Here is a 12,020-nt window from a genome sequence, read left to right as displayed (position 1 = left end):
GACCCTTTCACAGGGGTCGCCTAAGACCATTGGAAAACACATATATAATTACATATTGTTTTTGTGATTAATCACTATGCTTTAATTATGTTCAATTTGTAACAATGAAATTGGGGGTCACCACAACATGAGGAACTGTATTAAAGGGTCATGGCATTAGGAAGGTTGAGAACCACTGGTCTAAAGTATGTTTTAAAAGCTAGATTATTAGAAAGCTACCACTTCTTAGTTAATTTGGAATGTGATAGGTCTTAATTTTCCTAATATTGTTCTAACTTAAATTTTACTGTTGTGATTTCTATTGACATGAACTAGAAGTGCCTTCAGTAGACAGCTTGTTTTACTATTTAATTGCTGTCAAATAAAATCACTTAAGATGCTATAATTTTGGCAGATAAACTCTTAATATTTAATTGACTAATATTACTAAGCCTATAACAAGCCCACTAATTTAGCTATCATAGGTCCATTTTGCAACTATTCCTTAAAAAGGCTTTATTAAGAAGTTGTATCTTTATTAGATATCTTATGAATGTATTATGGTTATTAAAAACTAGCTATAGTGGGTTGTTAATAGCAGCAGCATTGGACATTTTCCAGTCTTAGAGCATTTTGTCTTGTTCTTTAGCAGCAGTTGGCAAACTGGCCAGTGGGCCACATTTGACTGGCTGCTTGATTTTGTGCTGATTATATGAGCTAAATGGTTTTTATATTTTTAAGTGGCTGAAAAAAAAGAAAGAATTTATATAAATCCATGTTTCACTATCTATAAATAAAGTTTTATTGGAACATAGCTGTGCTTATTCAGGTGCCAATCATGGCTTTTGTGCTACAATGACAGAGTTGAGTAGTAGTGACAGAGACAATTTGTCTATGAAGCCTAGAATATTTACTGTTTGGCCCTTTAGAGGAAAAGTTGCTGACTCTTATTCTATAGTATAAAAAAAATGTAGCCTTGATTGTTCATTGAAGAAAAATCTTTCCCTCTTTTACTGGCATACCCCACCCCCACTACTAAGTAACACATTTTCTTATAGAAAATTTGGAATATGTAGAAAAGTATAAAGAAGAAAATTAAAAACCATCTGTAGTTGTTGGATAACCATTAATATTTTGGTGTATATTTCTCCAGACCTTTACAAATATATGATATATTTTTTAATATAATTATACATTATGTAATATGTGTACATCTACAAATACATTTATTTTTTAAAATTAGTCTAACTTGCTTTTTTTCACTTGATAAATTATAAGAACATGTTTTTAATAACTGCATAGCATTCTATTTTACGGGATAACTTATTTAATCATATTCCTTTGTTGTCAACCTTTTATTATAAATATATATTACATTTTAAATACATATTTTATATATTTAATGTATACTTTATATTTAAATATTATATGATGTATATTTTAAATATTATATATAACATGGATGACTATCCATGTTAGAAATCTTTCTGGGAAATGCTGGTTATTTTTGTAAGATTCTTAAAAATGAAACTATGGGTAAAATGGTATAAAAACTAGAGAAGTATTTTGAGAGAAATCTTTGTATTACATGAAAATACTTCCTTGGCCTGCCTTTAGTAGGAAGATGGTTTTGCTTGCATTTAGCCTAGGTTCTGGTTAGATATACTAATTTTTGTACTAGACCATCAAACCAGTCATTAAAAAATTTTGACTGTTAAATAATGCTTATGGTGATACTGATAGTAGAGGGACTGGAAGAACTGGGCCAGTGCCCTACTCTGGGTTCATGGTTTTTAGTCACGATTCTGCAGCTTGGGAAATACTTTGCTGGGTGGGCACTCCTAGCGTGATTCTCAGAGCCATAGAGTTCAGTAATGTTCCAGGCCAGTATGAGATGACACAGTAGGCTCAGAAGTGGATGGGGGTGGAGTTGAAGGAGCTATGGTCCATTCTGAAGATCCACTCATTCTGTGGTGTACCCACAAAACTGTACCCAAGTACTTCACTCAAAGAATGATTTGTGAAGGGTATTGACTTAAAATATTTTTAGGGCTACCCAACACCAGCTGTTAGGATTGATCTGTTCACAGCAGAGGTTATTAATTGAGAGGTGGGGTCTCTGAAATTGATATCAAATGGAAGACAGCATAGTAACATCTAGTTCAGTGATGGCGAACCTTTTGAGCTCGGCGTGTCAGCATTTTGAAAAACCCTAACTTAACTCTGGTGCCGTGTCACATATAGAAATTTTTTGATATTTGCAACCATAGTAAAACAAAGATGTATATTTTTGATATTTATTTTATATATTTAAATGCCATTTAACAAAGAAAAATCAACCAAAAAAATGAGTTTGCATGTCATAGGTTTGCCATACTGATCTAGTTCTTTGTCTTCTGTTGAAAAATTGGAAGGTCTAGCAACACTGGGCTCATTCTGACTTTTGCAAGAGATAGCTGGAGCAAAGTTAGTGGCTTCCAATTTGTGCTGTACATAGTGATATAGGTTGTAAGTAATTTAGCAAGATTTTGATGGTTGTACGTATTTTTATAGCTCTCAAACATATAAAAGCATTTTATAAAACATTTAAAGATTTATAATAGGCAAAATTATATTTTAATATTCTTTATGTAGATCCTTTATAAACTACTTGAATTCAGAAACATGTATGGCTGTGCATACTAAACATGGCCAAAAAGAGTTGTGTTGTGGCTATAACATGTAGTAATTCTCCTGAATTTTCTGTTAAATAATTTCCTCTCTAATTATTACTTTAATTGTGTATGTATATGTTATTTAATCATCAGGAAATATATATGTGTTTGTGTACATAAAGTTATCTTAATTTTCAGAATTATACTGTTAAGATAGAAAAGAGCATGAGTGTTAGCTGATTATTACTTTATGATATTTAGTGTTCTCTAATGGAAAACAATTTTGTTAGTTTTTTTGCAAGGTATTTAATTTTTAATTATTATGGGCTTTCGATGTGACAATTTGTCAAGCCTGAGTTTGATAGGATTCATTATATGTTTGACTTTAGAATTTAAAGAACTAGTGCTTATATCTAAAAATAATTAATAGTTGGACATATATAATTCAGTAAATTCAATAAAGAAAATACAGGTGTTGGCTTGGCTGGTGTTGCTCAGTGGTTGAATGTCAACCTAGGAACCAGGCGGTCACTGTTCAACTCCTGGTCAGGATTTCTGGCTCAATCCCCAGTAGGGAGCGTGCAGGAGGCAGCTAATCAGTGATTCTCTCTCATTATTGATGTTTCTATCTCTCTCCCCCTCTCTGAAATCAATAAAAATATATATTCTTTAAAAAGAAACTAGTTACAGGATTGCAAAATTAGTAAAGCCCAGATACCACACTGTTCTTTGTTCCTGCCTGTATGGAACACTGTTTGGGAGCAGTGAGGGAAAGGAAATGGAAAAATTGCCATTTCGGTTGTTCTGTTAGATACGTTGAAGATTAGTCAAAGACAAATCTGGCCCTTTGGGGTCTGCCTAGGACCAGTCGGTAAGGTGTGGGTTCTTGACTTCATGGAGGAAAAATTTCACAACACGAGTCCAGTGATTATGAGGGAACATTTATTAAGGCTGGGGATGTGAAACAAGGAAGGGCTTAGATCAGTGGTTCTCAACCTTCCTAATGCCGCGACCCTTTAATACAGTTCCTCATGTTGTGGTGACCCCCAATTTCATTGTTACAAATTGAACATAATTAAAGCATAGTGATTAATCACAAAAACAATATGTAATTATATATGTGTTTTCCGATGGTCTTAGGTGACCCCTGTGAAAGGGTCGTTCGACCCCCAAAGGGGTCACGACCTATAGGTTGAGAACCGCTGGCTTAGATGGACACAGACACCAGGAAGGTGCGGGCATGTGCTAGGTGGTGGGAGTGGCCGGGGAGAGGTCAATGGGGGAAAAAGGAGACATATGTAATACTATATGTAATACTTTTTAAACAATAAAGAATTGAAAAAAAGGGCGGGGGGAGCTTAGCATAGAAGAAGCAACAGGAGAACCGAGGCTGGGCTGCCCTACCTCTTTGGGAAGTCAGAGAAAAGGGGGCCTTGGAAACAGGTTCAACGGACTAGCCTGCAAGGAGTTGCCTCTGCCCATTGCTCCCCAGGTTGCAAGTCTCATAGGGTCCCTTAGGTTTTAGGAGATGCAAGCCTATGGGGGAAAAAGTGAGGGAAGAAGAGGGGAAAGGGAATGGTGAGATTGGGGTGCTCCCCAGAGGGTGAGCACGGGCCTGGGTCCTTCGTCTTGAGGTTTCATCTCTTTCTCTCAGGTAGAAATCTCAGGGGAGGGTATTAGCTGAATATTAAACAGTTCTCTAGGTGTGGTTCCCCAGGGCCCTGATTTCCAATGATCGGTCAGTGTCAGGGCAGGGGGTCTGAGTCATTGCAGCTGGTCCTCGTGGCCCCCACCTCATTTTGCTGCTTTTCTGGGTCTAGGGCTGAAATACAACTGAGGCCTAGATATTATTACAGGGAGATGACCTTCTGTATCTGCTGTAAATTGCTCTGCTAGTTTGTTCAGCTGTCTGCCTCAGTTTCCCTGTTCCACTTGTCCAGGCTTACTGGCCTATCTCATAAAGACGATACTAATCCAGAACATTATTTAATTCAAAAGGTGTTCGTCGCAGATGTGAAGCCATAAATATTGGCAGTGCCCCTTAATTAGAAGGCTGTATAGAATTCTTGAAGAAAAACACCTGGAACAACATTATTTACTTGGTAGAGAAGTTCTAAAATCAACTGAGGATGAAATATTCGAAGTGAAAACAATGAGTATTTTGAAACATACAAGATATAATGGAATGGTGGAAGTTGGGAATTGGTAGTAACAGAAAGGTATAAAGTCTTTACATTAAGTTCAATCTAAAAAACACACACCTGATATCTTATTCACAGAGAAGCTCTTGTAATATTAAAATTTCCTGTGATTCTGAATTCCACATTCAATGATGTCATAAAATTGATGAGCCTAATGAAATCCAAGCTGCTGCAGTGCCTTCTTTCAGCATTAGGTGAATAAATGTGATTAGCTATTTCATTGCTAAAAAGTGTCGACAGTCCAAAGGAAGATTTATAAACTAAAAAGAAAAATTTAAATTACTCTGTGTGAATGATTCTTACTTTGCAGATTGTTGAAGTATAGTTATTGGCTTCAAAAAATGATATCCTTAACTGACATTTTGAGCACTTGAATTAATTTAAAAGTGCAATGATCATGTGGATATAAATTAACGTGTACTGACAAAGTTTATGGGCTCAGAGTAATATTTCAGCTTTGAGAGAGCAAAGTTAAAATAGTTTTAGAAGTGATGTTTAATGGGTGTTATTTGAATCCTAAAGAAGAATTAATGAAAGTGAAGTCAGTGTGTGCCTGAGACAGAGCTTTAGCAGTATATTGAAATACTTGTTATAAAAAAATTCATTTGTATTCAAAACCTACTTACATCATCAGAAGGAATTAACATACTTCTCAGAAGAAAGGGAGGAGCTATTAAATTGAAAGATTTTAGCACTCTTGAAGTATAATTTAAAGAGATTGAGTTGTTGGAAGTCTGGTTAATCATGAAAAAGGAGTTTCCAGCGTATTAGAGCAAAGCTGCCTCCTCTTTTTCCTTTTGCTACTGCTTGTGCTAATAAAGCTTCTTTGCAATGGTTGCTAGATAGAATATTAAAATAATGTTAAAAAGTCTTAATCAGGAGTTATGTGTAGCCTTTATAAGCATAAAATCTAATATACAAAAGTTGTGTTTAATCTCAAGTTTTTTATTTAAAGAGTTTGAAAATTTTAATTTTATTACGAAGATGTAATAAAAGTTTTACAAAATTTTATATCACATTCCTAGTTGCCCTTCCCAGTGTGCCATAAAAATATATTCATTTTCTGGATGTGCCCTGAACTTGAAAATGTTGTCGATTCCTGGTGTAGGCCTTCATTTATAAATTAAGTAGGCAATCGAGAGTCATGCATTTGAAGAAAATCAACAGATATCAAGCTCACTAAGGTGAATAATTGACCCTTGATAAAAAATAATTTATAAACAAAATAAGAATTTAATTAAGTCCCTATAAGTTTTATCAATGGATTCAATAGAACTTATGTTTATACAAGAACTAAAAATGGTGGGAAAGGAAAATTGGAGAATAGGAAAGGAATTAAAACATAATTCCTAAATGAAATACTCAGTAGAATAAATGTTGGAGAACAGATATGGCCAAAAACTACAGATAAAAACTATAAATAGACATTTGTTGAGTGAACTGAGCAACTGATGGTTCCTAGGAAGCTTACTTGATCGTTCCTGTCAGAGGACTTCTAGAGGAGTTGTATTGAGGGGCTCGGTGTGCTGGCGGGCTAGCCCTCGAGATTGCAACTTTGGAGACCTGTGAATAGAGAAATAGCCTCCTGATGGTTCAGTAGAAAACTTAACAGTCTCTTGGTCCCTTGTTTGCAGCTTCCTGAGGGATGCTATGGGCTGATGACCGCTGATGGTAAATAGAGTTATACAGGCCCAGTAAAATAATAGTTCACCTAAGGAATCCAGTATCAGTGGAAACAACAATAGAATGCACAGAATAGGAAACTCCTATTCAAACAGTTCTTTGAACTATTTAGATTATAGTTTTTGCAAAAGAAAGAAATAATAAGCACATTTAGGGAGGCTCAACTAGAGGACAAAGAAACTTTCTAGAACAGTCAAGATCTTAACATTATAAAAATTCTGTTGCCAAACTGAAAGAGGAGTGTCACTGTTGAGAGTGAAATTAACATCTTGCAAATTAAGTGCAAGAAGTATCTTAAAATACAGAACAAAATTAAAGAGGTGGTAGTCAGGAAGGAAAAAATAGGGACTAGGAGAAGAAATTTATGCAGGGAAAAATTCACTAGCATGTGAGTAAAAGCTGTAGAAGGAAATCAAAGAATAGATATGGCAGTTGATTAACTTAGTAATAGGGGTAGTTTACTACAGCTCCATGATTACCACAAACTGGGTGACTTAGAAATTGTCTCACAGTTTTGGAGTAGTTAGTAGAGTTGGTTCTTTCTGAGGACTGTGAGGGAAGGATCTGTTTCAGGTCTTCTTTCCATGACTTGTAGTTGACTCTCTCCTCCATGTATTTTTTCACATCATCTTTCCTCTATGCATGTCCATCTCTGTGTCCAAATTTTCTCTTTTTATAAGGACACCACTCATTTTGAATTAGAAACCACTCTAATGACTTCATTCAAATTTGATTACCTCTATAAAGGCTCTATCTTCAGATTAAATCACATTCTGAGATACTGAGGTTTAGAACTCTAACATACCTTTTTTGCGGGGAGAGATACGGTTCAATCCATAGCAAGGGGAACTTTTCTGATCTTAAGAAAAGATTTGGCAAGGAGTTCTTCCCAAGGACTCACTGATCCCAAGGAGAACAGACTTAAGAACTTTAAAACATAGAAATCCTTGAGTCTTTCCAGCTCCCAGATGGAAAAAAGGGATTACTCACAACTGAAAAAAGCATCAGAAAAACAATGGACTTTTGTTTTAATCCTCACCTGAGGATATGTTTTTTCTTTTTCTTTTCTTTTTTTAAAAATATATTTTATTGATTTTTTACAGAGAGGAAGGGAGAGGGACAGAGAGTCAGAAACATCGATGAGAGAGAAACATCGATTAGCTGCCCCCTGCACACCCCCTACTGGGGATGCGCCCGCAACCAAGGTACATGCCCTTGACCGGAATCGAACCCAGGACCCTTCAGTCCCCAGGCCCGACGCTCTATCCACTGAGCCAAACCGACCAGGGCGGATATGTTTTTTCTTGATTTTAGAGAGAGAGGAAGGGAGAGAGAGAGGGAGAGTGGGAGGAGGGGGGAGGGAGAAGCATTGATGCTAGAGAGAAACATTGATAGGCTGCCTCCCATATGTGCCCAGACTGGGGACTGAACCTGCAACCTAGGTATAGGGTGTCCCAAAATTCACGCAAGAAGTAATTTTGATAGAAAACACAGGGTTATAATTAAAAATTGTAAATTTTTTATTGATTCATAAAGTATACAGTATAGGGTTATGTATGGAATAGCACATCGGGTAAATGGCCTCCACAGCTTTGCTGGCACATACGCAAAGCCGTGGTCTTCATTGGTCTTCATTGTCCCTGCTCCTGGGCCATAATTGGTACTTGATAATGCTTATCAAATTGAAGGGATTGAAATCAAAGGGCAACAGATATTAGCATATGATTCAATAAACCAAGTAAAATTAGGCTTTTATTTTTTTGTTGTTGTTGTTAATGCTCACGCAAAATTCAAATCTTGCGTGAATTTTGGGACACCCTATATATGTCCTAATCAGGAATTGAACCTGCAACTTTTTTGGTGTTTGGGACGATGCTCCAACCAATAAAACCACCTGGCCAGGGTAACAATGGACTTCTTACTTCATCATTAAAAGATAGAAGACGTTAAAAAAAAATCCACAAACAACTGAAAGACTGCTATATTGAGCTAATGCATCATTCTCCTATTTGAAAAAATACATTTTTCCATATGCAGGGATCAGAGTTTATTACTTACATATTTCACCTGAAGAAAATAATTGAAAAAAGTCTCCTAACCAAACAATTGAGTCAGAAGAGATATTCAAGAAAGGGCAAGATAAAGGGAAGAGGAAACTGGTATATATAGGAGTAAGCAATATATACTAGTACATTGTGGTATATATTTAAATTTACACATACATTTATACTTAAATGGATGGTGAGATAACATAAGTGCTTAGAAAATAGTAAGGATTCTTGAATTATATGAACAATATTAAGAAAACTAACCACATAACAGCAAAAAACAGTTAATAGGGTGAAGAAGTGAAAACATTTTAGGAGTTTTGCCTTGCTGGGTAGAGAGAGAGATGGTGTAAATGTAGGGTCTCGGTGGGGAAGGAATTTAGTTTTATTGTTTTGTTCAGATAGTACAGTGATAGTAGGATGGAAAAAGTGAAATTTTAACACTGACAATGGGAAAAAAAGAGTATGAATGATAATTTCATCCAGTCAGAAAAAAATAGAAAAAGAATAAGAGGAAACTAAAGAAAGTAAGGTGAATACTAATCAAAGTAAGATGGAAGGGAAAACTCAAGTTCTTACACTAACTGTGAATGAGGTGAATTTCCCCATTGAAAGACGGACATGTTCAAATTGGGCTATTCAGAAAAACAGAAAAAAATAAAAATTCTAGGTGTATGTTGTTTAAAGACAGTCTTTAAAAAAGTGATAAAGGTTGAAAAGTGGCGGATTGTGTTAGATGGATAGGCAAGATGATTCCAGGAAAGTCCAAAGCAAATAAAAACACTTCAAAACACTTTATTTACTTAAAAGAGAAATTTAAGATCCTTTAATGGTACAACGTGAAGTATTACGAAATGATAAAAATTGATTTTAGAAAAAGATGTGTCAAAGTTCATACTCAACAATGTAACATCTAAGTATATAAATAAAAATTCTATTATTCAGTGACTTAGCCCTTCCCAGAAAAATCTTTCTGATCAATGATTAAAACCCTTATGTATGTTGAAGAATTTCCTTACTGCAAATTATTCTACAGCTTTAATTTTATGCCTTTTATCTGTCCCAAGATCTAAGTAAACTTGACAAAGATGTTAGATTTGTACAGAAGTTTACTTTCAATTTTTTGCCTGGAAGCATCTAGACAGAATTTTATGTGCAAAAGAGAGTATTTACATCTGAAAATTAGGCATTTAAAATTAAAATGATTTTAGCATTGTAGGTGGCTACAGGGAAGAGTTATTGAAGTTTATTTTTGTTTTGGCAGTGTGAATTAATTAATTCAGAATTCCAAGATTTTATAGTTTGTTTTTATAGCGTGTATTATTTACAGAAATATCAATTTTCTGGCAGTTTTGCAAATGATCTGCTCTGTGTAACAAAAATTTGTTTTCCAGCTTTATAAAATATATTTTAAGATTAAGAACAGACCACATATGCACACACACAAAAAACACACACTTGAAGACCAACTTTTGACTCTCCTGTCAAGGGTTTTCATTTGTGGCAAATATAAACTTAAGAATAACCACTAACATTTGTATAATGTTTTGCAGTGAATAAAGCATATACATTTTTACATATTTTATCTTATTACAATATAATTCATATGGTAACACTCAAGACTTGAGTTGTCAATTCTGATTCAGTGAATCATAGATTTTACCCAACACCAAACTTTGCTAATGATTCAAAGAATACAGGCAAGCACCAAGTACAGATGGAATATTCCTTTTTTCTAGAGGAACCCCAGCGGTTAGACACAGATTCCAGAAATGCTCTTTTCTTCTGCATTAGGAAATGTTATGATTTTGTAATAGTTTTGAGCAATGTGTGCAAAAATTGCACAAAGGAAGTTATTTAGGTTTTGGGATCTCCTGTGTTGTTGTTGTTGTTGTTAATCCAAACCCAAGGATATTTTTTCTATTGATTTTTAGAGTAGGAATGAGGGAGGGAGTGAGGGATGGAGGGATGGGGGAGGGAAGGAGGGAGAGAGGACGAGAGGGAGAGAGAGAGGTGAGAGAGAAGAGAGACACATGGATTCGTTGCTTCCCTGACCTACTGTGGTGAGGATCAAACCTGCAACCCAGGTATGTGCCCTTGATTGGGAGTGGAACTTGTGACCCTCCACTGCTTGGCCAACATTCTAACTACTGAACACACTGGCCAGGACTCTTTTTTATTTTCTTAATTCCACAGCTTACTTGACTGTCTAGGTAGGTACTCTTTGTTTATTAGGATCCTGGTTGAAGTCCCTTATTTTTTAAATTTATTGATGAGAGAGAGAGAGAGAGAGAGAGATATTTGTTATTCCACTTATTTATGCATTCACTGGTTGATTTTTATATATGTCCTGACCTAAAATCTAACTGCAACCTTGGCTTATCAGGATCATATTCTAACAGGCCTGGGCTGGTTATGATCTTTTATTCCTTCTTTGCCTTCTAGGGAGTGTGAGTTACTAGCCTGCTATTAACCCTTTCCCTCCCAATGCATGAGAGTGGTGGAGTTTGTTCTATATGGAAAATTTTGCTAAAGTAATCTTCAAAATTTTCCTTCCATAAATTTTTAATATTTTCAGTTTTGGGGTTTATGCTTGGGAAAATGAGCAATTAAAATGGACACTTGTTAGATTGTTTAATTTCTTCAGAGTTTATATTGCTAAATATCAATAAGGATGACAGGCTATCCCTAAATAATACATAGTTTTATTTCAAATTAATCTCATATTTCATCATAAGAATCTGTAAGTGTATGTTCAAAACTGCTGCCCCTTTAATAGAAAAATGAAATGGTTGGGACTTGAAAATTTTATTAAGAACTAAGGCTGCTTCAATTTAGAATAAGTCACATGATGGTATGGATCCATTTTACCTTTAACAAAGCGAATATGTATGGTTCTCTTATTCATTGTTTTCTATAACCATTCTTTGTGTGTGTGTGTGTGTGTGTGTGTGTGTGTGTTTTATATTTTAATAGGTATTGGCTAGATAGGAATATAGAAAAGAAAAAAAAAAGGTCCCCAGCTGATTCTAAGGTTGAGCCATGGTTGAGAACCACTGTTCTAGAATGGTGTTCTCAAACATTATAGTCTCAAGGTCTCTTCACATTCTTAAAAATTATTGAGGCCCTGGCCAGTGTTGCTCAGTGATCACAGTGTTAGCCTCTCTGTGCACTGAAAGGTCACAGGTTTGATTCCTAATCAAGGGCTTGTACCTGGGTTGCAGGTACAAGATTCCAGGCCCCAGTCAAGGCGAGTGCAGGAGGCAACTAATCTCTCTCTCTCTAACCATTCTTGATGTTCGACTTACACTGAGGAGATACCTCAAGGCTAGTAACAGGTTTTTAAAAAATATCCTTTAGGAAACTTTTATTCTTAGGGAAACTTATTCACTTGCTAGGCCAAGAGCCAAAAAAAGAAAAAAAAAAAAAAAAAAGAAAGAAAGAAATAAATAAAG

General features: G+C 35.4%; 1 protein-coding gene across 2 annotated transcripts in view; it reads left to right on the top strand.

The window, feature by feature from the left end:
* WRN (Werner syndrome, RecQ helicase-like) overlaps positions 1-12,020 on the top strand; it is a 122,245-nt gene that overhangs the window by 11,649 nt on the left and 98,576 nt on the right. For both annotated transcript variants that reach the window (XM_014537872.1, XM_014537871.1), the window contains exons 2-3: positions 4,632-4,852; positions 6,469-6,505. In XM_014537872.1, the coding sequence (XP_014393358.1) occupies positions 6,503-6,505 (3 nt within the window). In that variant the 5' untranslated portion in view covers positions 4,632-4,852; positions 6,469-6,502. The remainder of the gene's footprint in view (positions 1-4,631; positions 4,853-6,468; positions 6,506-12,020) is intronic.

This window comes from Myotis brandtii, unplaced genomic scaffold, assembly GCF_000412655.1.
Source record: "Myotis brandtii unplaced genomic scaffold, ASM41265v1 scaffold185, whole genome shotgun sequence".
NCBI lineage: Eukaryota > Metazoa > Chordata > Mammalia > Chiroptera > Vespertilionidae > Myotis > Myotis brandtii.
The sequence above is the reverse complement of the archived record's forward strand: the minus strand, read 5'-3'. Positions and strand labels throughout refer to the sequence as shown.